General features: G+C 42.2%; 2 protein-coding genes across 3 annotated transcripts; one reads left to right on the top strand and one right to left on the bottom strand.

Moving 5' to 3' along the window:
- The first annotated feature begins 7,951 nt into the window (after positions 1 to 7,951).
- Positions 7,952 to 21,534, top strand: LOC115141725 (uncharacterized). 2 transcript variants are annotated; one of them, XM_029680880.2, is made up of 17 exons: positions 7,952 to 8,342; positions 11,969 to 12,000; positions 13,409 to 13,441; positions 13,715 to 13,774; positions 13,876 to 13,899; positions 14,043 to 14,078; positions 14,236 to 14,283; positions 14,511 to 14,554; positions 14,685 to 14,737; positions 14,853 to 15,330; positions 16,149 to 16,274; positions 17,764 to 17,899; positions 17,979 to 18,026; positions 18,187 to 18,258; positions 18,368 to 18,533; positions 18,727 to 18,848; positions 19,179 to 21,534. In XM_029680880.2, exons 1-17 carry the CDS (start codon positions 8,293 to 8,295, stop codon positions 19,205 to 19,207), a joined length of 1,557 nt encoding a protein of 518 aa, XP_029536740.1. In that variant the 5' UTR covers positions 7,952 to 8,292; the 3' UTR covers positions 19,208 to 21,534. The 2 variants fall into 2 exon arrangements, with proteins under 2 accessions (XP_029536740.1, XP_029536739.1); XM_029680879.2 differs by having other exon boundaries at positions 14,040 to 14,078.
- A 2,397-nt stretch (positions 21,535 to 23,931) lies between these two features.
- Positions 23,932 to 26,105, bottom strand: il12a (interleukin 12a). Its single transcript, XM_029681621.2, has 6 exons — positions 26,029 to 26,105; positions 25,644 to 25,798; positions 25,398 to 25,493; positions 25,192 to 25,233; positions 24,831 to 24,980; positions 23,932 to 24,584 (listed from the first exon to the last, which is right to left on the bottom strand). Exons 1-6 carry the CDS (start codon positions 26,048 to 26,050, stop codon positions 24,444 to 24,446), a joined length of 606 nt encoding a protein of 201 aa, XP_029537481.1. The 5' UTR covers positions 26,051 to 26,105; the 3' UTR covers positions 23,932 to 24,443.
- Between the last annotated feature and the right edge of the window lie 968 nt (positions 26,106 to 27,073).

The following is a 27,073-nucleotide window of genomic DNA, read 5'->3' as shown; positions in this document are numbered from 1 at the left end:
TTTTGGGGCTGAGGCTGGGCAACACGGACTTTCAACTCCCTCCAAATATTTTCTATGGGGTTGAGATCTGGAGACTGGCTAGGCCACTCCAGGACCTTGAAATGCTTCTTACGAAGTCACTCCTTCGTTGCCCGGGCGGTGTGTTTGGGATCATTGTCATGCTGAAAGACCCAGCCACGTTTCATCTCCAATGCCCTTGCTGATGGAAGGAGATTTTCACTCAAAATCTTACGATACATGACCCCATTCATTCTTTCCTTTACACGGATCAGTCGTCCTGGTCCCTTTGCAGACAAACAGCCCCAAAGCATGTTGTTTCCACCCCCATGCTTCACAGTAGGTATGGTGTTCTTTGGATGCAACTCAGCATTCTTTGTCCTCCAAACATGACGAGTTGAGTTTTTACCATTTACATTTAAGTCATTTAGCAGACGCTCTTATCCAGAGCGACTTACAAATTGGTGCGTTCACCTTAAGACATCCAGTGGAACAGCCACTTTACAATAGTGCATCTAAATCTTTTAAGGGGGGTGGGGGGTGAGAAGGATTACTTTATCCTATCCTAGGTATTCCTGAAAGAGGTGGGGTTTCAGGTGTCTCCGGAATGTGGTGATTGACTCCGCTGTCCTGGCGTCGTGAGGGAGTTTGTTCCACCATTGGGGGGCCAGAGCAGCGAACAGTTTTGACTGGGCTGCGCGGGAACTGTACTTCCTCAGTGGTAGGGAGGCGAGCAGGCCAGAGGTGGATGAACGCAGTGCCCTTGTTTGGGTGTAGGGCCTGGTCAGAGCCTGGAGGTACTGAGGTGCCGTTCCCCTCACAGCTCCGTAGGCAAGCACCATGGTCTCATGGTTTACCAAAAAGTTATATTTTGGTTTCATCTGACCATATGACATTCTCCCAATCTTCTTCTGGATCATCCAAATGCTCTCTAGCAAACTTCAGACGGGCCTGGACATGTACTGGCTTAAGCAGGGGGACACGTCTGGCACTGGAGGATTTGAGTCCCTGGCGGCGTAGTGTGTTACTGATGGTAGGCTTTGTTACTTTGGTCCCAGCTCTCTGCAGGTCATTCACTAGGTCCCCCCGTGTGGTTCTGGGATTTTTGCTCACCGTTCTTGTGATCATTTTGACCCCACAGGGTGAGATCTTGCTTGGAGCCCCAGATCGAGGGAGATTATCAGTGGTCTTGTATGTCTTCCATTTCCTAATAATTGCTCCCACAGTTGATTTCTTCAAACCAAGCTGCTTACCTATTGCAGATTCAGTCTTCCCAGCCTGGTGCAGGTCTACAATTTTGTTTCTGGTGTCCTTTGACAGCTCTTTGGTCTTGGCCATAGTGGAGTTTGGAGTGTGCCTGTTTGAGGTTGTGGACAGGTATCTTTTATACTGATAACAAGTTCAAACAGGTGCCATTAATACAGGTAACGAGTGGAGGAAAGAGGAGCCTCTTAAAGAAGAAGTTACAGGTCTGTGTGAGCCAGAAATCTTGCTTGTTTGTAGGTGACCAAATACTTATTTTCCACCATAATTTGCAAATAAATTCATTAAAAATCCTACGATGTGATTTTCTGGATTTTTTTCCCTCATTTTGTCTGTCATAGTTGAAGTGTACTTATGATGAAAATTACAGGCCTCTCATCTTTTTAAGTGGGAGAACTTGCACAATTGGTGGCTGACTAAATACTTTTTCGCCCCACTGTATATATACATACACACACATGCACGCATGCACACACACACACACACACACACACACACACACACACACACACAGACACACAAACACACAAACACACCATGCGCAGTATTGGGGCTCCGGAATGGCACAGTGGTCTAAGGCACTGCATCTCAGACCCTGGTTAGATTCCAGGCTGTCGTTAGGGTTTGACCGGGGTAGGCCATCATAGCAAATAAGAATTTGTTCTTAACTGACTTGCCTAGTTAAATAACGGTTAAGTAAAATACAAATACAAATAATAACTGTAGTCCCACAGAGGGAGAGATGGAAGAGGAGATCCACTCATCTGCTCTAAATGAGCACCAGATCAATAGGAAAGCCCTTGATCCTGCACTCATTCCTCTGTCCCTGGACATCACACAGAGAAACAGGGGAAAGAGCTGGGGAGGGGGGCACCCACACACAGCACACTCTCACTCTGTAGAATAGACTGGGCCTATGATTAGATATTTTTTTTTTTCTGATCATCGCCATTAAGAGCTGTTGACTTCTATCAGACACAGCCCCCCTCATAATGCACATGGTTGGGTCCATTCTCCAGGACGAGAAAAAAATACAGCTGATCCGACAGTTGCTCCGGAATGTAGGCGAAGCATTGACGAGAGATAACCGGTATGCCCCCCTCAAAAACGAAATAGGGTTTTCAGAAAAGGAAAGAAAGGAGACAGAGACAGCAAAATTCTGGAGAGAAAAAATTACTCACTGCGTTTTTTCTGCAGAAAAAAAATGAGGAGAAGGATTTGAGTGGTAAGTCAGTGCAGACGGCCTGTCGAACTGAGTAGCCTAGCTAGCCAATATAGCTAGCTTGATAGCTACACGTAGCTAGCTGCCTACCGTGGACTCACTCGGCTCGGTCAGAGCAGTAATTATTAACATGATCATGATAGCTACCAGCTATGGCTAGCTAATTAGATATTATATTTGCGTGATATTTGTTAGCTAGCTAGACTCGAATGAAAACCTAACATGTAGCTTACCTATCAATATTGTAGATGCTACTACTAACGTTACCGCTGTAGACAAAGATCCCAACATGTGTCTAACTTACTACATGAAGTTGAAACAGCAGACCTTGGAGGTTAGGCAGGTGTTTTGTAGCAGAAGCAGCATAACTAGACAATTTTTTAAATTGTAAAGTTAGGCACATGGTAACTTAGACACACTCAAATTCGTAGTATATTTGATATGTATACTATTAAAAAATAAATATATATTTCAGTAGTATATTTTTAGTATGGTAACCTTTTGTAAGAGCAAACATTATACCTAAAATTCCCTTTATTACTAACGTCCTAGTGCCTAGAGAGCCCCAGGTAGGCAGAATCTCAGCAGAAAACTGTCAGACAGATTGATAGAGGAAGAGGAGTTAAAGAATAGCGGCAATGCCAGTGAAGAAGTGACAGAAGAGACTAAACAAGCAAGTAATAAGGCAAAGGAAGAGTATGGACAGATTCGAAGTGAGGAAGATGAGGTTTTATATGATCCAACACTGTGGCCAGAGAAAGTACAAGACCATGAAAGAGAAGCTATTGTTCACAGACTAGCCAACAGGTGTGGTGAGGAGACAGAACTGTATAAAATCATGCCCCCAGACTCAGAAGGCAAGCCATTCCCCAACTATTCACAGTAAGTCAGCAAACGGAAGAGAAAAGGTGCAGAGGGACTGGTTTTTTTTATAGTATGAGTGTAAAGGCATTATGTTGCATTCCATGTGTTCTTTTTTTCCTCATGAGCAAAGTAAACCATCACCCAGTTCTCTGAATAGTAAGGATGTCTTTAAGATATCATCAGTGAAATGGTGGAGAATGAATGACAAACTACCAGAGCATGAGGATGGTGTCTCACAAGAACTGTTACTTGAAATTGAAAAATCTGCAGCATACTGTAACAACAGCTACAGGTATAGACAGTCAGCTGTAGTAACAAATCCAGTCAGAAATGTATAAACACAGAGCACTTCTATAAAGGATTTTGGATGTGATACTGTACTTAGCATCTAGGAATCTGCCATTCTGGGGGAAATCCCTCAATCTTGATGATGTGCATAATGGACATTACCTAGACTTACTGGAACTGATGTCAAATTATGACCCACTATTATGTGAGCACTTACAGAAAGTTTGGGACAAAAAGAATGGAGCACGACTGACTCATTACCTCAGCCCTGAGAGCCAAAACGTGTTCATAGGAATATGTGGTCAAAGGGTTTGGAAAACAATACTTTAATAGATTGCATCTTCTCTTTCATACTCGGTCACAGCAATCTGCTATGATAATGGTGCAAATATGTCAGGGAAAATGAAGGTAGTTCAAGCACATATACTGGAAAAGATTCCACTGGCCACATACACACCGTGTGCCTCCCATACACTTAATCTTGTGTGTATACATGCAGCTCATTCGTGCCCAGAAGTATCAACCTTTTTTGGCTGTATCGTCTTTACAATCAGTTCAGTGCCAGCTCAGAGCGATGGGCCATTCTCAAGGAAAAGACTGGCTGCTGTCTTAACTGTCTTTCAGACACGTGAAGGAGTGCGCGTATTGCTGCGGTCCGACCAGTGGCAACTTGTTTACCGTCTATCATCAATGCCCTAGACATGCTTCTTGCCTCCTGTAGCCTGACAAACGAAGCCAAATCTGAGGCAAATGGTCTGAAAAGCTACTTCATGTCTTTCAAGGCAATCTTCCTGCTCACTTTCTGGGTTAAAGTTTTGCAGTGTATTGAGAATAGAAGCCTAATTATTCAGTCAGGAAATATTTCTCTGGACACTGAAGCAGCTGACATTGAGGCACTACAGGAAGAAATACAGGCTCTGCGTAATCAATGGGACGCTCTTCTGGCAGAAGCCTCCAATGTGGCATGTGAAATGAGTGTTTTGAAAATAAAAGAGAGCCGCACACTCTAGGAGCTCAGATGCAAAAATGTAATACCAACGTTTCGACAGCCAAGCTGTCTTCATCAGGGTATAATCACAAACACTGCGGGATGACTTGTTAATATAGTGTCAAAAGACACAGGTGTCTATAATCATGGCCAAGAGTGGCCTAATATCATTGGTTAATAGTCTAATATTAAAATGTCATACAAAGAACAGCATACAAACAACAAATGGATAGCATACGATCATAGATTAATTTGACTACACAAGTTTACAAACAATTACAATGGCAAAGTCACAATAATCACAAGAATGGCTTAAGATCAAAGTCTATGTTGAGCCCGAGGGGCACAAGGGTCTTTAAATTAAAGATCCAGGCAGCCTCTCGTTTTAACAATACATTATCAAGGTCACCCCCTCTCCTAGGGAGGGTGACATGTTCGATGCCAATAAAACGCAGAGACGAAATCGAGTGGCCTGCCTCCAAGAAGTGGGCCGCAACTGGATAAGTAAAGTTTTTACACCTAATGGTGCTACGATGCTCTGAGATACGCACTTTTAATTTGCGCTTTGTTTTACCACAAGGACAAGTTATAAGATAAATAACTGCCTTAGTGGAGCACGTAATAACACCTTTTATTGGGTTCGATTTCCCTGTTTGTGGGTGTTTGAAGGATCTACATTTATAAGTGCCATTGCATTGAGCACAGCCATTACATTTGTAATTTCCATCCAGTAGGGGCGCAAATAGACGTTGTTCAGGAATATCTTGGGGTGGTAAATCAGAGTTTACCAATTGGTCTCTGAGATTTCTGCCCCACGAGAATACGACCAGGGGAAGGTCCGAAAACACATTACCGAGACTATCATCGGATTTTAGGATGTGCCAATGTTTGTGAACAATTCCCTTAATTTGTTCAGAGCTCTTTGAATAGCGGGTAGTTAGAACGCAAGAATGTGTCTTTTTGCGAGACTGATCTTGAAAAAGGTCATGTCTCGTTTTATTTTGAATTTTCTCAATGGCAATATTAATCTGATCATTCTTGTAGCCCCTCTCCTTGAATTTTCTTTGCGTCTCAGCCATATTTCTGTCGAAATCGGATTGTTTTTTGCAAATTCTTTTGATTCGACAGAATTGGCTGTAGGGCAAACTATTTTTCAAGGGAAGTGGGTGACAACTATCAGCCCTCAACAAACTGTTACGATCAGTAGGCTTCCTGTAAAGATCAGTGTATAGAACATTATCTTCACACAAGATCAGAAGATCAAGAAAACTGATTTGACGTGTATCAGATTGCATAGTAAATCTCAGATGCTCAGAACAGGAGTTAAGAAAAGTGTAATGAGTGTAACTACTCATTTTCACAGTGAACAGAGGAGCTGCCAGAAAAAAGAAACCGTTTCCTTGATGAGACTGAAGATGACATAGCAAATGAACAGAAGTCAGACACTGGATTTCACAACACAGTGTTTTATGTGGCTCTGGATAGTATAATCAGTCATTTGGACATGCGGTTCTACACGATTGCAGCAATATGCAAGGAGTTTTCACAAATACTTACACAAATTTGGTTTTGTTATTTTCCTAAATGTATCTTGCCACAAATTGAGAAACAAGTACTCCAGAGATCTCACTGATGGATTTGAAAATGAAGTGCGACATATAAAGAAGATATATGTTGCCACTTGTTCAGATGGTCTTTCTCATGTAGAGCTCCTAAATGCCATCCACAAGATGCAACTACAGATCATTTTTGGAGAGGTGTGCATTGCACTGCGAATATTCTTTACAATGCCTGTAACAGTTGCTGGAGGTGAATGTGCCTTCAGTAAGCTGAAACTTATAAAGAACTATCTAAGATCTACAATATGCCAAGACCGGTTGAACCGCCTTGCCATCCTTTCAAATGAAAACCAGTTAGCTAGAAAATGTTACTTTAAAGACATAAATGAGTTTGCTCACAAGAAGGCTTGACACTGGGCTCTTGGTGCAGTGTAACCTGAGTTTTGTTTACAGGGAACAAACACAAGGACAAATGCCTTAACCTGTTCTACCCAAGCCTGCCCGGGGATGGGCAAAATACTATTTCAGAGTATTTTCTGCAATGGTTTGTCTCCTGTTGAATTTACTCAGGAATGCCCACATAATGTCTTGATACTACAGTTGCAATTTCACAGATGCTTGTTTTCTGTAGGTACCAGATTTATGCCTGCAGTCCACATAGTATAGGATTTATTTTATTTTGGGTATGTTATTTAGCCATATATGTAGGAATTATGCATAGGGAAGAAGAACTGGAAATCAATTCTTTAATCTGAAACATGGACCAATGGTCATTTCTTCATTAAAACTGACTACAATACCATGTAAAAAAAAAAATAAGTCACCAATTGTGTAGTTATTTATAATAAAGCATAATAATAACCTCATGACACAGACTGTTTTTTGTTAACATTAGGAATCAAAAATGTTTGCATTACTGTTAATATAGGCAAAGGATGAAGGTGGAAACTTGAATCTGCACAATTATAGTATAGAGCAGCAGAAGCTTATAGTTAGTACATTTAATAACACATATTGTTCAGTACGTTATTTTAATCTGAAACATTCTGATTTCTATGTTAGGGGCCGGGTAGTTTTTTTGGGCAACGCCCCTGCATGTGATCAAGAAATAGCTGACTGAAACCTTCATTGGCAACTGAACATGATAGTGCAATTTTGTGTATTTTTTTTATTGTAGATTGCGGTATCTAGTGGTTGGTTTCGTGAACTGCAGCCTTACGTGTTTATATTTTCCCGCAAAAAAAGTTACCTTTTGACGTGACCTACTTTGGAAAGATACGTTACAAACAAATTGTGAGAAATATCTACAATGTAACGCCTGGATATCAAAGGTTCTGACCATTTAATACAATACAGGCAGCAGGATGACTTTATTTCCCTATCAGTAGCCGTATTTGAGCATGAAAGCTGTAAACATTAGTCATCTTTTGATCATTTAAATAATATTGCCCGGCCAGATAATCTTCCTTATGGTACATATTTTATCCCCCCCATAGTAATCAGACAGTTGTCATGGATCAGCCTTGACGGGAAAGAAACCTAGAAGAGCCATGTAGCCATGCGTCTTGTTTAGATGAAAAAGCGGACCCAAACTAAAGGCGGGATAATATACTCCTCCCACTGAGCAGTTCGTGAGCGTTGTAATTGCTCCAGGGCTGCGCTAGTGCAGCGATCTGCAAATCATTTGTAATTGTTGACAATGAGACATCCATTGAAAAACATGGTAGTAAGATCAGCATATTTTTGCCTAAACTCAAATTTAGATTATCGTTAGATAAACTAGCCGATGTTACAAATACCAAGCCTAGGCCTACTACGGGAGAGTGTATTTGTTTTGAGAGCTCTGTTTTTGGCGAAATGACTTTGTACGTAAAATGATATTTGACCTATTGAATAGAAACCGTTTTGATTATGCCTTACAAAAATATGTGTACATCATAACAAAGTGAACCACGAGGGCTGCGCTGAGTCTTACGTCGTCTTTAAGGTATGGTTTTAAAATGAGATGATCGCTGACAGAGATACAGGCAGGTGCTATAACGAAACCTCACGAAGGTGAAGCAAAACGACCAAAACAAAACCTACAGCGAAAGTTCCTCAAAGGGCACATAATGGTGGCGAGGATGGCGAGCTGCGGAGCCACTTGTCACCTGGATGAAGGGTAAGCATCGTAAATACATAGCCAAATAACGCCGAGGTTTAGAGCAGCCTATGATTGCATGAGGTTGCATTCACACTGACAACGGATACGCGCTGCAATGTTTTGTCTAATCCCGAAATAGTTGCTTTGTTGTTGCTTGCTACCCGTCGCTGGATCTTAGTTCCCGATTTACAAAGAAACATTTAAGACCACAAATAGTTGCAACCATGTAATTTTATGTAATTGAATACACAGATCCCCAAAATTAAAGGAGGGGACGCCATGATCGCATCGCCAAGCAATATGTCTATACCGCGATTTACATCTAAAGAATGTTATTCTGTAGGCCTACCCAATGCAACAATAATGTTGGGTTTCTCAATTAAAGCTTATTTTAATTTGAAAGCAAAACCACTTGCATGTATCTAGCTTTGTTGTTATATGTATAGTAGTATATATGTACCAAAAGGAAGCTATAGAATAATCTTGAATTACATAGGCTATTGGGACTTTTTCCAGTGAAACTTATTAATCAAGGACTTAAAAAACAAAACAATTTTTGTAACCACATGTGTTACTGCAATCATGGTAATGTTTCGTACAGTACAATGTAGTTGTAGAAATGTAGAAAACGTTCTACATTGTCTCCTTCGTGTCGTAAATAATGAAGTGTTTGTGTGATGAGTAACCATGAACCGGAGGGAAGTGAAGGTGAGAGATATGAATCTGGTGACTTGTATCCAAGGGGAGCGCTAGGCCTATCGTTCGTGTGGTTGTCTGGTTTCTATCACGCCAGAGGCTTCAAGAGAAACAAGAGACGTTGGGCACCTTGTCACCATGCCACACCCTTTCGCCACTGACTGAAATAATCTGAATTCAGGTTAGACAATTCAACGCTCAGATCACTGAAAAGGTTTGAGTGTCACCGAAGTGCTGATTTATAGAGATATTCAATTATACTGAACAAAAATGTAAAGGCAACATGTAAAGTGTTGGTCCTGAGCTGAAATAAAAGATCCCAGAAATGTCCGTGCGCACAAAAAGCTAATTTTGTTTACATCCCTGTTAGTGTGCATTTCTCCATTACCAAGACAATCAATCCACCTGACAGGTGTGGCATATCAAGAAGCTGATTAAAAAGCATGATCATTACACAGGTTCACCTTGTGCTGGGGAAAATTTAGTGGCCATTCTAACATGTGCAGTTTTGTCACACAACACAATTTCTCAAGTTTTGAGTGAGTTTGCAATTGGCATGCCACTGCCAGGAATGTCCACCAGAGCTGTTGTCAGAGAATTGAATGTTAATTCCTCTACCATAAGCTGCCTCAAACATAGTTTTAGAGAATTTGGCAGTACGTTCAACCGGCCTCACAAACACACACCATGTGTAACCACACCAGACCAGGACCTCCACACCCGGCTTCTTCACCTGTGGGATCATCTGAGACCAGCCACCCAGACAGCTGATGAAACGGAGGAGTATTTCTGTTTGTAGTAAAGCCCTTTTGTGTGAAAAAACTAATTCTGATTGGCTGGGCTGGCTCCCAAGTGGATGGGCCTATGCCACCCCAGGCCCACCTATGACTGCACCCCTGCCCAGTCATGTAAAAATCTGTAGATTAAGGCCTAATGTAACGGTTTTCTTGAGTTGAAGGAGAGGCGGACCAAAATGCAGCGTGGTTACTTGTATACATCTTTAATAAAGCTGAAAACACAAACAGTACACAAAAACAATAAACGTGAAAAAAAAACTAAACAGCCTATCTGGTGCAAACAGAGACAGGAACAATCACCCACAAAACCCAACACCAAACAGGCTACCGAAATATGGTTCCCAATCAGAGACAATGACTAACACCTGCCTCTGATTGAGAACCATATCAGGCCAAACATAGAAATAGACAAACTAGACATGTAACAGAATGCCCACTCAGATCACACCCTGACCAAACAAAACATGGAAACATACAAAGCAAACTATGGTCAGGGTGTGACACCTAATTAATTTATTTCAGTTAACTGATTTCCTTATATGAACTGTAACTCAGTAAATCGTTGAAATTATTGCATGTTGCATATATTTTTGTTCAATATACTTCAAAATAAAATGCACAATACCTGCAGAATATATGACCCCTCATAAAAGCATAGCGTTTTTCCCCGAGATTTATTGACAGTTTCGTGTATCATTAATGCTGTTGCATTAATGGTGTATGATATGCTAACCTACTGAGTGAGGTATGCAAGGCTAAATTGGAGCTGTTACATAAACTATAACACTAGCACCAACTGACTATTGCCTATCTCATGTTCATAGGCTTTCAGTGTGTTCATGTAAGGCTGTAGGAAACATGCAAAAAACTGTGGTATCGCACCACAGACACAGAAATGAGAGAGAAAAGGAAGGGGGGGGGGTTGTTTTATATGAAAATTAGTGGGAGAGAAGTAAGAGATGGTAAGAGGCCAGGGTTGAATAGCGGGCAGGATCAATAAAGAGAAAGAGAGGGTAGAAAAATAATAGACAGAGAGAAGGCAGAGTACATTTGTGAATATGACTGCCATGGAAACGTATAACAATTGTGTTGTGATACAGAAACCTTTTGGCTGAGTGAACATTGACCTTGAAAAGTAAAGTTTTTCCTGTACATCTGTCTTGAGTACAGTGAGGATGAGGACCATTGGCTTATCAGGTTTAATTAAATCTTCGATACACAGTACTATAAATAGCCTATGAATTTTGGTCACAATTCAATCGTTGTTTTAGGACCTTATCTGCAGTTACCATGCACAGTTATCATGATTCATTACATTCTTATTATCAAAGAGGTTATGAAAACGTTTCAACTTAGTAAAGTGTTTCTCCTGTATTCCTCATCTCTTCTGTGGTAAAGCACTAAAGACTACACTTGAGTCAACTCTGACTTTTGATTACCTAAAGTGCAGTATTTTTACGATCGAGAAAAATAAGAAAAAATACTGTTGACCTTGTTCCCTGCGCATGCTGAACGTGTTCTTCTTGTGAGGTTGGCACCATGACAAATGCACTTTATATTGTCACTAGCTTTACACCGAGCCCCTGGACGGAAGGCGCCCATAGACGTGTTCACACAAGTCACAGACTGAATCAACAAGTGGCACGCTTTGTCTGAGTCTGAGAGACAACTTCTGGATGATACACATATGGGTTATATAAACCTGTAACACTGCTGACTACAAAACCCTTCCATTTGATCAACTTTTGGTGTTCTCTGGTACTGTCTCTTTAAGAATTTACAGTTTAGAATCACAGGCACTATTATCGGCCAGTACCAGCCGTGCAACATTAGTGTGTAAAACTGGGTCAGGATGTAGGGGGTGGGTGTTCCACACCACACTGGAGGATGGGCTGGTGTCATGAATTTGAGTTTTTGGCAGCCCTTTCTGTTTTTGTGCCTCAGTTGAATGAGCGTGTGAGTGTATATCAGAGAGAGGAAGTGCAGACACAGATGGGTCTGCAGCTGGACAGTTGAGCTCCACCCCCTCTCCTCCACACCCCTAATCCCCTCCCCCACTGGTCCATAAACTGAAGCTGTATTCTCTTAACTCCAGGATTTTGATAACCTCTTGGGATGTCCTTATCTTTTCCTTTCTCTTTTAACCTACAGAGATGGAGACGTCCCTGTCCCTGGCCAGAAGGGTAAGCACCGTTCGATTTTGGTTTGTGCATGAGTTGTTTTGTTTTGTCTCGTGGCAAAAAGTCTTGAATGAATGTAATCTGAAATGAGTCCAGCAGATGGCAGTCAACACCAGTAAAAAGATCTGTGTGTCTGTCTGGTGTATATTGGGCTGATTTTAAAGCAGGCTGTCAGAGAGTAGACAGAGTGGATGTTAGATGAGGCAGATAGGAGGCATATGAGGACACAGATGGATGGAGGGAGAGAGAGCGATGGATGTATTTATTTAACCTTTATTTAACTAGGGAAGTCAGAACAAATTCTTATTTACCATGATGGCCTACCCGGCTAAACTTTAACCCGGACGACACTGGGGCAACTGTGCTCCGCCCTATGGGACTCCCAATCACAGCCGGTTGTGATACAGCCTGTCCTTTCTGGGGCAGGGAGCCTCACCTCCGACTGAGAACTAGCCAGGTCTCTCTCTCCTCTCTCTTTGGGCTCCTGAGTGGCGCAGCGGGGCTTCCTCTCTGCCAATGCCAGGCTCTCAGCCAGAAGGCCTATCCCACACTCAGTCCTGCTGGGTACAGATAGCAAACAGCTCCCCCTGCCCCTGGAGTCAAAACCATTTGTTTTTGAGAAATGGTTTCACCAAAGCTGTGTTGTATTCATTAGGTATCTCGTAGCTTATTTTCAAAGATGCATTACAAAATCAAAACAAATCCAACAAAAATCACAATTATGAACATTTGCATGTCAATTAATCGTTACCCATAATCATCACAGCGCTACTTTAGATGCACTTACAGTATGAAGCATACCAGTTTAGAAGTCATTCTGAATTTCTGAATGAGAGGATCTGTTTTTGTAAATGACTAAAATGAAAGTGCAAACAGTTACAGCACTGACACAGGGGCCCTCAGCACTATACATAGGAAAACCACAGACATCACTGAATTACAATACGCTCATGTACATACTGTATACAATGCATTCAAATAAATTAGTGAGTAATCAGAGTGGAAGTTTCAGATGAGCAATGTGGTGTGACTTGAGTGAAGAGGGTTTACACTGATGAGCTCATCAGTTATTCACAGTTTGACAGCAGACAGCAGAAGTGTAACGTTTTGATAAGTCAGACAGTAAATAAGAGGCTCCAAAATGATAATGTATGACAATTTTCTCAGTAATATGCCTATGTTAGGGTAGACATGAGTAGAGACTCTCAGATCCCCCTACTAGGTCTTGTCAGAAAGCTCTCAGGGGTTGGGCTGGTGTCGTTTGGGGCTGGTCCTACAGAGGGCCAGTCCCCTGGGGTTACTGTAAACCTCTGCATTATGGGTAAAGTGAGGTGGAAAGATTGAGGGAGGAGAGTTCCTAATCCCATATTAATTACCCAAGATACCTCTAATGAAAGTTCTGTTGTTCCAGGTAATCTGACTGAAAGTGATAACAGTGGCTCAGGTAGGCACACCTTTGCTGTATATTTCTATGTTCCGTGTATAGAAATCCTTATAGAAATCCCCACACACACACATCGTCCTCTCCGTGAACATTACTCAAACAGAACTCTAATGGTCTCTGAGCTGCTTTGGGCCTATAGAACCCCCACCCCCCCAAGTTCCTTTTGAACTACCAATCAATTTCCCTCACCCCTCTCTGTTCGAAAGTACGTTTAGAATGAGAAAGTTTTCAAAGTTCATCCCTCCATGTCTTATGGATTTGTTTTCCTAACAGACAACGCAGGGACATCTACAGAGGAGAGTTCTGAAGATGAGGACGAGGAGGAGGATTCTGGTGAGCGGCTGCTAGAGCACAAAATCTCTTCATCAAAGTATGAATCATCAGGCTTTATCCCATCCTCTAATATAACCTTCTCTCTTTCTGTCTTTCGCCAGACGGCTCTGCTGAGAAAGGAGGAGGTGAGAAAAACACAGCCTCATTCTCTGTTTCATCAAAAAATAATTTCCAAACGGTGACGATACATGGTCACACCAGCACCTGGCTTGTTTGGATATTTAAAATAAATAAATAATTGTATTCTTTTTTTGGCTTGTCCCAGCAGAATCAGAGGAGCCTGCCGTTGAGGATTCCTGTAATGGTGAGTGGGAACTATAGCACAATGCCTTAGAGTACATCTGCCTCATGGTGCCTCTGAAATACAGATGAATAGGCTCTTTCACCTCAGAATGACCTGAGTAGAATGCCTGCTCCTCTCCCTTAACATCCTTCATGGGGAGTAACTTCTCTCTCCGCAGAATCGGAGTCGGCTCCTCAACCTGATGCAGAGGTTTCCCTTGCCAAAGGTATCCTCAGTTTGACAAAAGTCATTCTACTATCAAATGTTTAGCTTCTTCCACTTAAGGCCTAACTATCCTAGACAAAGGAGATTGTAATGGCTGAAATTCTAGAGAGAGGATATCTGGGTTCATTACATAGGTTTATGAAAATGTGTCTGCAAATCAAAGTCTGAGAGGTAGAGTATTCCCCCAGAGGGAGTGTCTAGTTTGACTATTGACCTCTGCTTTATCAGATATGCCCCCCAAGACATGTGAAAAATGCAAGGCTGTCCAGCAGGTGAGCACATTTGTTGGATTGTGGAATTTAATGGTAATTGTGTAATAAAGCTTCAGAGACGTACAGTATGGCTGTAGACTCACTAGAGGAACAGGGGCTAATCTTAGGACCATGTCTGTGTCCCTATCAGAGTCAAGGCAATGATCTGGTTACTCCCAGGAAGATCTCTAAAGGTCGCCTACAGTGAGTAGCTCTTCTACCTGTAGCCTCGTTCCTTCTCTTTCTCTTTCTCACTCAGCCTCTCCTTCTCTCGCTCTTTTTTCCTTCATCTCTAAATCTTTCTGGTTGTGTGTGTCAGGGTGCAGCTGGAGGGAGAGGGGGCATATGAGTGTTCCGTCACCGGCCTGGTGTTTGAGGTGTCGGAGAGAGTCCTGATCCGCTACTCGGTCCTGTCCTGGTCCAAGTTTGGCATGTTCCTCGGGGACACCTGGAGGTTCGCTGGGCCCATCTTCAACGTGGACTGTGTCAACAGCCCCTCGTCCGTCCTCACCTCCATCCAGTTCCCTCACTCCCTCTGCCTCGCTGACCCTGACAGTGAAATGACCTTCAGTGTCCTGCATATGAAGGACAGCTGTCCGGTGATCGAGCCCTCGGTTGACCACTCTGGCAGCCATGTAAAGTGGCGTGTGTCGTCCCTGTCCCCGGTGGGGCCCATTGTCCAGAGCAGCAAGCCTGTAGAGCACCACGGGGTGGTCCTGGTGTATAAGGAACTGGCTCTGAACAACTCCTACTCCTTTCGCATCTACCTGGCCACCAACAACTCCTCCGACATTAAGGTGAGATGGACACAGTGTGGGTGCGGATCATTACTGTAGCATGTTACTGAGTCAGAACAAAGAGGTGAACATGATCAGACAGATTGTAATGCCCACTGGCCTGACTTCCTGTCACTCTGTGCCTCTCTCACTATGGTCTCTACTGAGGGAAGTCACACTGGAAGTCTGCGGTCTGTGTGCGTGTGTGTGTGGTGATCAAGATTAGTTAATTTGTCACAGTATCAGAAGGCATTGGTGCATATTAATGAACACAAGTGATTGTGTATTGATTTGTGTATCTTTATCTAGGAACAACTCCGATGGAAATCCTAATACATTAGATCTGAAGCTAGCCCAGTGGGCAACACTGGTTCAAATGACAATGTTTTGCCAACTGGTAGGGTTAGATTTGGATAGTAACACCATGTTATATCAAATACAGACCACAGTGAATTTTTTGGTCATGTCACCCAGTTTCTGAAATGTGGTATGAGCCCTGGTAGTGTGTAGTAGTATCAGTGGTGAGGGAAATGACTGAGCTCAACAGAGACCCACATCAGAGCACTCAGCTTCGGAACAGCCCATTTAACCCTACCTTAGTTGCCAGGGAAAGGAGTTGTTGACCATTAGTCAACAATGACCAAATTGACTATGGAAAGCATATTCTCCCTCAACCAGCTCCCAGGTTTCCTGACCAGGGAATAGACCCCCCCCCCCCCCCCCCCATTATTGGAATCCATCACTTACCTACAGTATGGTAAATCACTGGTTCTCTTCTATCCATTCCTCTATTTTACTCTCTCTGCCTCTTTCTCCTCCTCTACCACCCCTCACTCCAGGACATAGGGAAGGAGGTGCGTTGCTCCAAGAGGCGTTACCTGAAGGTAGAGAAGCCACCCACCTGTAAGCTGGATGAGAGGAGGTACCGCCTCATGAGTGAACCAGAGGGAGACATCAGCCCTGCGGTGAGGGTTCATTCACCCATTACTGCATAACCAGTAAGCACTGACCTATGTACTGTACACTGAGTGTACAAAACATTAAGAACACCTTCCTAATATTGAGTTGCACCTCCTTTTTTTCACCTTTATTTAACCAGGTAGGCAAGTTGAGAACAAGTTCTCATTTACAATTGCGACCTGGCCAAGATAAAGCAAAGCAGTTCGACACATACAACAACACAGAGTTACACATGGAGTAAAACAAACATACAGTCAATAATACAATAGAAAAATGGGTCTATATACAATGTGAGCAAATGAGGTGAGATAAGGGAGGTAAAGGCCATGGTGGCGAAGTAAATACAATAATGGCAAGTAAAATAAATAAATAAACACTGGAATGGTAGATTTGCAGTGGAAGAATGTGCAAAGTAGAGATAAATAATGGGGGTACAAAGGAGCTAAATAAATAAATACAGTAGGGGGAGAGGTAGTTGTTTGGGCTAAATTATAGATGGGCTATGTACAGGTGCAGTAATCTGTGAGCTGCTCTGACAGCTGGTGCATAAAGCTAGTGAGGGGGATAAGTGTGTCCAGTTTCAGAGATTTTTGCAGTTCGTTCCAGTCATTAGGAACAGAGAACTGGAAGGCAAGGCGGCCAAAGTAAGAATTGGTTTTGGGGGTGACCAGAGAGATATATCTGCTGGAGCGCGTGCTACAGGTGGGTGCTGTTATGGTGACCAGCGAGGTGAGATAAGGGGAGACTTTACCTAGCAGGGTCTTGTAGATGACCTTTTGTCTTCAGAACAGCCTCAATTTGTCCGGGTATGGACTCTACAAGGTGTCGAAAGTGTTCCACAGGGATGCTGGCCCATGTTGACTCCAATGCTTCCCAGAGTTGTCAATTTGGCTGGATGTCCTTTGGGTAGTGGACCATTCTTGATACACACGGGAAACAGTTGAGCGTGAAAAACCCAGTAGCGTTGCAGTTCTTGACACAAACTGGTGTGCCTGGCACCTACTACTATACCCTGTTCAAAGGCACTTCATTATTTTGTCTTGCCCATTCACCCTCTGAATGGCACACACACACAATCCATGTCTATTGTCTCAAGGCTTAAAAATCCTTCTTCAACCTGTCTCCTCCCCTTCATCTTCACTGATTTTAGTAGATTTTGCTAATTCAAAATGACACAACAACAAGGTTCCAGTTGAACAATTTTTATTTCACTGTATTTCCACAGTACTAGTTGCCGTCACACTCAGGCCAGGTCCATCTCCAGTGAGACTACTGTGCAGGCTTACTAATAACAGAGTGATCGCACCGTAATAACAGAAATATAGGGATACTTAAAACATTCATTTAACAGTTGACATCAATAAGGGATAATAGGATTCACCTTGTCAGTCTGTCATGGAAAGAACAGGTGTTCTTAATGTTTTGTATACTTAGTGTATGGATGTACTACGTGTGTGTATTCATATATCTGTGTGTGTGTGCGGTGTCCTGCAGGACTTGCAGTTCACGCTGGCCGTGACTAAATTGAAGGGATATTTTGAGGCGTTCTTTGAGCAGCCCCCTCCCTTCAAGCTCTCCCTCATAGAGACAGAGTCCGACCAGACTGTGTGGTCAGTCACCATCAGAGAAGGTACGTACACACCTGCTGTGCGTCTGTCTGTAATGTGTTGTGAGTGAAGGTGCAGGACATTCATTTGTCTTCCTCTCAGGTGACTGTGTGGACAATGCAGTTGAAAAACTAAGGAAACGGACAGATAGTAAGTTTGTCATTTTTGTTTGCCCCCTCTCAATATTGGCATCAATAGTTCACTTTATTCCAGTGTGTGTTCTAGATATCTACTTGTCTGTACACAAGCAATTTTCATCCATCATTTAAAAGTAGCTTTTGATTGACAGTGATTTTCTCCTCTTCTGTAGGCAGGAAGAGAAGCACCAGCACATCAGAGGAAGAGATGACCAATAAGAGACCTCGATGTGCAGATGAGTCAGGTGATTGTTTGAACACATCCAATGTGTAATTTGCTGTTATTACTGTGGTCTTATTCATGTTGAGTTGCTGTTCAGAATTAAAAGTCTGATGTTCCTCTGTTGTCCCCAGACGGAGTGCGGACAGTGCAGGCCCCAGACGTGTCGCCCAAGCAGCTGATGCAGGTGGCTAAGCGGCTGGGGAAGGAGTGGAAGCAGGTGGCTATCGGTTGCCTGGACCTGTCCTCCAAAGAGCTGGACGATATTCAGGCCAGCGAGGAAGATGTCATCATGCAGAGGTACAGTAGATAGATATAGTATCTGCCCCCTTAAAACTCAACTTTATATTACTTGCCAGCCATTATTTTGGGGGTTTCTAATTGAAGCATTCCTGGCATAACCAATCATACAATAACCTACTTTCTTTGATTCATATTTTTGGTGAAGATTTCTTTTTTAGATAATGTGACCTCCGTTTGCCTTGTGTTTCAGGTTTAAGGCATTGGAGCGCTGGAAGACTAGCAGGCCGACGGGTCAAGCCACTGTCGCTCACCTCTTCAGGAGCCTACAGGAGTTGGATGACCTGCCCAATGAGGTCCACCAGACACTGCAAGGTTAGAGACACACCAGTGGAGGCTGCTGCAGGGAGAACATCTGATAATATTGGCTGGAATAGAGCAAATGGAATGGCATCAAACACATGGAAACCATGGAAACCATGTGTTTGATTGATTTGATACCATTCCACCTATTCCCCTCCAGCCACAACCATGAGCCCATCCTCCCCAATTAAGGTGCCACCATCCTCCTATGAGACACATTAGACTAGAGCCACTCACCCTCACTGACCTGTCTGCACACACACATTTGTACTCATGCTTGTCTCCTAACCTACACCAATTTTTGTCTCTCTTTCTGTCTGTCTCTGTCTGTGTTCTCTTCAGATATGATGGACATTAAAGCGGCCAAATGATATCTTTAGTCTCCCTAGGTCCCTGCCTTTCCGCAGCCCTGTCGTCAGTAAGACAGAGAGACAATGGGTGAGAGACGTTTGAACTCATGACTTGAAGACAGAAATCTCTACTTTATGCTGTATGGCTGGGGTAATCAACTCTTACCCTATGAGGTCCGGATTGCACACACCTGGTGACTCACGTTTAAATCAGTCCCTGATGACAACATTCAGTGGAACTGGCTTCAAGGTTCAGAGTTGAGTTTGAGGGCTGTATGGAGTAGGATGAATGTTTTCTCTCGACCAGATATGGGCAACTCAAGTCCTCGGGGGCCTGGTTGGTGCCCCCCCATCCCTAGCAAACACAGCTGATTAAACGATTGGATTCTAAATGGAAGATCATAATTAGTTGATTATTGGAGTCTGGTGTGTTAGCTGGGGCAAAACTGTGACACCAATCCAGCCCCTGAGGACTGGAGTTGCCCGTCCTTGCTCTAGAGACTGATCTAAGGTCAGCTTTGCATACCTCCTTCATAAATTGAGGATTTGAGGAGGGTATATTGATCCTAGATCAGAAGCATTATGTGTCCTGGCACCCCAGCCTAGCACTGTCACCCCCTCTCAGCCCAAGACAATTGCCTTCAATTGAAATGTTTGATTCCTGCAGACCTGGATGCTGGATCTAGAGAACTTTGTGCCCCACCTAGTAGTGATATTTAGTAGTGGGAAACCCTGGTTTTTCACCCCTCCCAAAGACAATTTCACCAAAGCCTTTCATCTTGAAGGGTCATTCTCTTAGTCCATTAACCTGGAATGATGCAGATGTACCTGAAGCTGTAGAGGTACCCCAAACAGCCAGGAGCTAATGCTACGACCCGCGGTGCAGAGAAGACTTGTTATGTCATAGATGAGCTCTGGGAAATAGGTAGCTAAAGTGTAGCCAGTAACAGACATGGTGCTGCAGTAAGGAAACTGCTGACAAACTAATGGGGAGTTGTATATTTTGTATTTTGATATTTGTCATTCAAGGCATTACCACTTAATCATGGAATTGGACCAACTTCTCAAGGAGTGTAGCTGTACTTTTTATACTGTGTACATATTTTCTCTGTATTTAAACTATGCTGCGATTGTTTTTATTTTTGTACAGTTTGTGTTTGTTAGTTTTTATGTGTGTTATGACCAAATTGAGCCTGTCAAACTTAGTGGTGATAGCTAAACTTCATCTCAGAGAAAAGATTGGTAATATTTACTTTTGTTTAGCCTGAATCGTGTCCATTCTGTAGCCTGGAAATCACACTCGGTGCATTTGAACATGGTGGGATTGAATGAATTCCAGAAACCACTAATTTAGGAGAGTATTTTTAGTTAATAAAAAGGGGTACTAACTCATTTAAAACACCTTTCAATAGGGATGTCACTGTTGCAGATACTGGGATCCAAATACCTTAGGGAGAGTAACAACGATAAACTGTTGAAATGATGAATGGGAAAACCACGAGTTTAGTGGTAAATTGGGTATTGGATGCCATTTGCAAGTGTGTACATATGTTTACACTCAGAATGATCTCTCAAAATCCATCATTTAATATTCCAATTCTTACATGTGCACTTCTGTATTGTTACACTTCAGGTATGGGCCTTCGTAGGGCTCTGGGTATGGTGCCTAAGATTACAAATCTTTGACTGAATAAAATATTTTTTGGGAAAGATGAATTTCATTTATTTCATTGGAAATAGTTTTCAGCTAGTAGAGGTACAACCTACAACTTGATGAGGTCTTCATGACTGTTAGTAAACACATGTATCATTAAGTCATAGCCTACTGGTTCAGTGGCCTTTACGGAGTTGCTTGACTAATAATGGCCATGCCAAGTTGGGAACCAACAGGACCCTGAACAGCTTCCACCCCCAAGCTATAAGACTGCTAAATAGTTAACCAATAGCCAGGAATATCTGCATTTCCCCTTTCTGCACTAACTCTTGACTCATGACATACACTGCTGTTGCTGTTTTAACTATCCTGTTGCCTAGTCACTTTATCCCTACCTATATGTACATATCTACCTCAATTACCTTGTACCCCTTCACATTGACTATGTACTTGTTTCTTGTGTTATTTTTCTATTCATTTTTCAAAAATGTTTCTCTGCATTGTTAGAAAGGGCCCATAAGCATGTGACAAATAAAATGTGATTTGATTATGATTTAATTTGCCAGTGGTGTTAAGTAAAAATACCCTGAAGAACTACTTAAGTAGTTTTCTTGGGTATCTGTACTTTACTACTTATATTTTTGAGAACTTTTACTTCACTACATTCCTAAAGAAAATAAAGTACTTTTTTTTACTCCCATGTATTTTCACTGACACCCAAAAGTACTCCTTACATTTCAAATGCTCAGGCAGGACAGCAATATAATCCATTTCATGCACCTATCAATATAATGCGTTGTAAACCCTACTGCCTCTGATCTTGCGGACTCACTAAGCACAAATATGGTGTTTGGAAATGTTGTCTGAGTGAGGTGAGTGTGGCCCTGGCTATCCAGAAATAAATAAAAAAAAACAAGACAATTGTGCCATCTAGTTTGCATAATATAAGGGATTTGTATAGCATTTACTTGTACTTTAAAAAAAACTTTTACTCAAGTATGACAATTGAGTCATTTTCCCACCAGTATACACCACTGTACATTTCAAACCAGATACTTTTACTCAAATAGTATTTTACTGAGTGACTTTCACTTTTACTTGAGTCATTTTCTGTTAAGGTATCTTTACTTTAATTCATGTTTGACAATTGAGTACTTTTTCCACCACTGGACCTTGCCTCTTTCTGCATTCCGTTAGTTATTTAACCATATAAATATAACGAATAATCGTTTTAATAATCATAGAAATAGAATCCCGAGAAAGGGCTTATTTAGACTGGTAAACTCATGGGTACATATGGCTGGTATTGTGATGCAAAATGTCCATGGCAATTTGGAATGTTCTATCAACTGCTGCTGGGTTGCCATGGTAATGTAGAATGCTCATTGAAATGATGCTAAGTGATGTGGTTTACAATCAAGTTGTCATCTGAACCTAGGGTTATAAAAGCACCTTGACCAGTATTACCGAAATATCCGCAACTACAGATATCACACAGATCCTGATACTGCACGGAATACTGAAAACTAAGGTAAATACTGACCAGGATGCAGCGCAAAAATGACAATCGCAGGACCTCAGGTCACGAGCTGCGGCCAAAGGTGGGTGAACCCTCCCTGGACCCGTCAAGACTTTCCCAGGTCCCGGCAGACTGGACCCGCGAGACTACCGGAGACGTGTGGGAGGATGAGGGTGGGCAGCTCATTATTACACCTGTCGGACGCTCACGACCTCCTGGCAGATGGCTGAAATCAAAGCCCGGCTGGGATGATTGCGCCCCGAATGACTCCATTCACACGGTGTCGCAGTTGACTAATGGGCACGATGATAACAAGGACTCTTGCCACCCTCAGGGAGACACTGTAGATGGGGCAGAAATGTTCACATCACATGAGCCGGATGTGGGCGACAAGAGCGTCCTGACAGCCAAATTCACATACACCAAGAACCTGTACGCTACGGAAGCCGCGGCCGCTGAGCTGGCCCAAGAGATAGCCGAGGAGAGGAACGAAGCTCTGCGTAAAGAAAACGTTGGCCTGAAGAACCGGATGAGAAGCCTGACGAGCTCCGTGGAAGACATGGATACCCTGGAGGACATGGTCCTGGAGATGCGCAAATCCCTGGAGGAGAGCAACAGCACTACTGCACGGCTGGAGACTCGACGTCTGCAGCTCCAACAGCAGAATGACGCCTTCAGGGATACGATTGAAAGTCTGAATGGTGACCTGTCCACCCTTATGCACGAGAGAGCAGAGGATCGGGTAAAGTTGCGGGACCTGAACCGCTGCATCGGCCTGATGCAGTTCCAGGTCGATGAGGGCCGAATCACTTTTCTTCACAGGGAGGAGTTGATCCAGATGAAAACTTCCCTTATCGAGGAGATGCAAAGCTCCTTGGCCGAAAGCACATCCCGCGTCCTGGAGTTTCAGGAAAGGGTGCAGGATTTGGAGGAGCAAATCGCAGAAGCCAGGAACGCTGGTAAAGAACATGAGATGACAGATAACAGTTCCATTGCGCGCGGGAAAATGGCCCATTCCTTCGCTGAGGAACTTGCTCAATGTAACACGAACTCTGTTGATGAAGAGATAAGTGAGGAGAAAGTGGAGGTTTCAACCACTCCGACCCAGAGCTGGGTGATGAGAAGGCTGCCCGGGGGGCTACAGAAGATGGTCTACCAGGCAAGGATGTTCGCCCTGGGCGGCATGGTTTCATTATGCGTAATGGCCGCCATTGTGCCCACATGCCAAATTGGACATGGGGTTCCATGTGGAGACCTGCTTGAAGACGCAGAAAATGTATTTTTCAAGTCTTATGCGACTATTAATCACACTGCTCTCCCTCCCGTCTGAATGATATTATATTTCAACATGTTCCATAAAGATATATATATATATATATATATATATATATATATATATTTGACCATAAACAAAAACGTATTTAGCCTATTCATGGGTAGAATGTTTAAACCTACAGAGCAACACATACATACACACATACACAATCAGTCTTGGTAAGCTTGTAAAAAATACTTTATTATAAATATTCAAATAAATAACATATTGTTAAATAAATACATATATTTCATACATCAAATAAATAATGTTGCATTCATCAAATAAATAAACCCCAGTCCCTAAATAAAGGAATAAATAAATAAATAGTTTGACCAACATGATGTTCATTGATTAGCTTTGAACTAAACCTACTGTCATTCAGCACTAACTGAGCCAAAAAGAGTTTAGCTAGCTTATGTCTTACTCATCTTTGCATACACAGTGTGGTGCAGTATTCAACAGTTATGATGACAAAGTAGTTGATGTAGTTGATGATGATGATGTCTGATGATGAAGATAACAATCAGTGTTGCTGATAATTAACTTGGTACAGTTGTAGGTGATGATGATGATGATGATTGTCAATATTTGTTATAGTTGATGATGCAGTTATGATGACAAAGTAGTTGATGATGATGATGAAGATAACAATCCGTGTTTCTGATGATGAACTTGTTACAGTTGTAGGTGATGACGATGAAGATGATTGTCAATACTTGTTATAGTTGATGATGATGAGGAATCGGATGGTGTTGAAGATGAGGGTTTACTTCCTGTGGTCCCCAGCAGAGATGTATCCCATGGCTCTGCTGATGGTGATGACCCGGAGGTGGAAGCCCTTCAGTACCTTACACAGATGGACCCTCTGGTCCACAGGGTCACCACTAGTCAGCTTAGGGTCTGCAACCTGCAGGGCAAAAGGAAACAAAACTTAACTTTATAAAAATGCAAACTTTAAGTCCATAGTTGTGAATGTCTATTAGCAGTGACATTTGTACTGTCTCAAACACAGAGGAACACATTTTTGTGTACAGTTTTGCAATTGTCTACATGAGGTTGTTGTCATTAGAAAACTGTATCAAAAGAAAAATAAACATGCAGGGAAGGAAGGAATGTTTTCTGTACAAAAGATAAAATAGAAAAATCGAATTACCTGTGAGGAAGACACCCATTGTGTGGATGGACAAATATTGAGTAGGTTCTGGGTGTCCTGGGCAGTGGAGCTGAGGTCGGCCTGTTTGTAAGCCTGTAGTGAGGCAGTATAATGTTCTAGGTCTATTCGGATGTTCCTCAGACACTCACTCTGTCAGAAGAAACCATAAAAATGGACAGAGATCAGCCAATCAGACATATAGGAAACAGTTGAAATGGGTGAGGTAAGAATGGGTGAATTATGTGAAATGCAGTCACTATTAAATCCATAGACTGTCTAAAGATATATTTATTTTTATATCTGTGGATTTAAATAGCATTCCCTAAACAATTATGCAATATTGTAAGAACACAATAGTTACCTCACTGAATGTGGTGTTCCGTTGACCAGAGCATCTTGTGTTCTGAGGAAATACAACAAAATGATGCATCAATAGACTGATTTATATCACTATTCTGTAAATCCGAGTTATTAATGTAAATTACTACATAAAATGCAGAGAAATTATATATATTTTAAATTAATAGTGGTAATATGAATGTAGAAAATGACTGTTGTGTGACTTACCATGTCCGTGTTGGGTTCGCAGGCTAGGACTGTCTGGGTCTTACTGTTCACCTCCACGCGCTGCTCCGAGCAGTTTAAACCCCCAAACAGGTTTTCCTATGAAGGGAAAATTATTCAATTAGTAAGTGGATACATGAATCACAAACTGCAAGCCTATCAAAGATACAGACAGACTGACTTACTGAATGAGGGATACATTAGATTTGAATTAAACGTTCAAATGAATTCGTTATAACTGTCACTTACGTTGTCCAGGAGCTTTTTAACATTCTTGACGAGCTCTCTGGAGAGGTCAGCGCACTGCGAGCATTTCTCAGAGTCTAAACTCCGCGGCATGCGCATTGGGGTTCCCATTGAGACTTGGCAGGACAAGGCGAGCAGCAGCACACAGCTGGCAAGGTCTGTGTGGAGGGAGGACACAATGTCAGTCAGCACCAACCAATGTATCACCCCAATAATCCTCTAAACAAACCAATGATAAAAACACCCCTGAAATAGTAATTATTTAACTCCAATTTCAAATCAATAAATTAAAATGGAAGACTATGTAAAGTTTGAGGCATATCATTTCACAGGGTTAGTTGGTCAAAAACCCACAATAAAATGAGGTACAAATAAAATTAATACTCACATAAATAAAAGTTTGGCATCATGATTCCGAGATCTTTGACTCAGGTGTGGCGTAAACTGATAGGTGTGTTGTCATCGTTGCCTCATCTGATCATTATATAGCAATGCAGCGCTCCTAGAGGGAATTCCCTGGCCATGTTGAAACACGAAGCTACATACAAGCACTGGATCAAGCGCCACCGAAATGAAAGTGACGCGTCAGTCGTGTGTAATTTCCTGAGTTGTTTTTACAACTCAGGCCAATGAGTCATGCCCTCGTTTCGATTTGCATGAGTTGGCTCACTAGGAAATCAATGTCTAGAAATGAAAAAATGATACAATACATATCTCTTTTTAAAATTTTTTACATTATAGTTAAAGTAATGCAATAAACCATATAACTGACAGTCACATTCTCCCACTGGTTGTGGGTAGCATCTCACTGCGTAGCCCAATTCTATCCAGACACCTGCAGCACCGATTGCCAGAAAACTACGTGAGACATGTGTGCATTCCGATGTCAATATTTCACTTTTGCTGCTTATTTTCTCTAGCCTTTGTAATTATCCAAAATAGACAGATGACACAAAGAATAATGTTAGAAAGCTTTTTCTAAATGTTTTTGCTATAGGCCTAGAGATGTTGTGGGTGGGTAGTAAGTAGCCTCTAGCCTGTTTTGGCTTTAGCCTCTTCTTTAGAAGGCTGGTTGTCTTAAACTACATTCACAGTTGTTGTTTCTGCAAAGCTTTACATGCTTTTAATTGTGCATCATGAACATACATTTCGTAAGAATGAAAAACAACGTACATTTGAAAAATGTTTAATTTCTCAATGTTTGATTGACCCACGGGGGTCAGAATAAAGTGGACCTTCCACCAATTCAGTGCCTTTTGAAAAGTAACTTGTACTTTTTTTTTTAAAGTAAGATTTCTACTAATTTGTATATTCTGTCAAAAAGAGCACTTGTTCAATTTCATAAAAAACATGTTTTTCCATCTCAAGAGATATAAAAGGTGCCAAAGTGATGGTTGACCATAAAAGGGTTGAGGATTTCATCTGAAATCAGG

Source organism: Oncorhynchus nerka, linkage group LG14 (genome assembly GCF_034236695.1).
Source record: "Oncorhynchus nerka isolate Pitt River linkage group LG14, Oner_Uvic_2.0, whole genome shotgun sequence".
NCBI classification, from domain to species: domain Eukaryota; kingdom Metazoa; phylum Chordata; class Actinopteri; order Salmoniformes; family Salmonidae; genus Oncorhynchus; species Oncorhynchus nerka.
The sequence above is the reverse complement of the archived record's forward strand: the minus strand, read 5'-3'. Positions and strand labels throughout refer to the sequence as shown.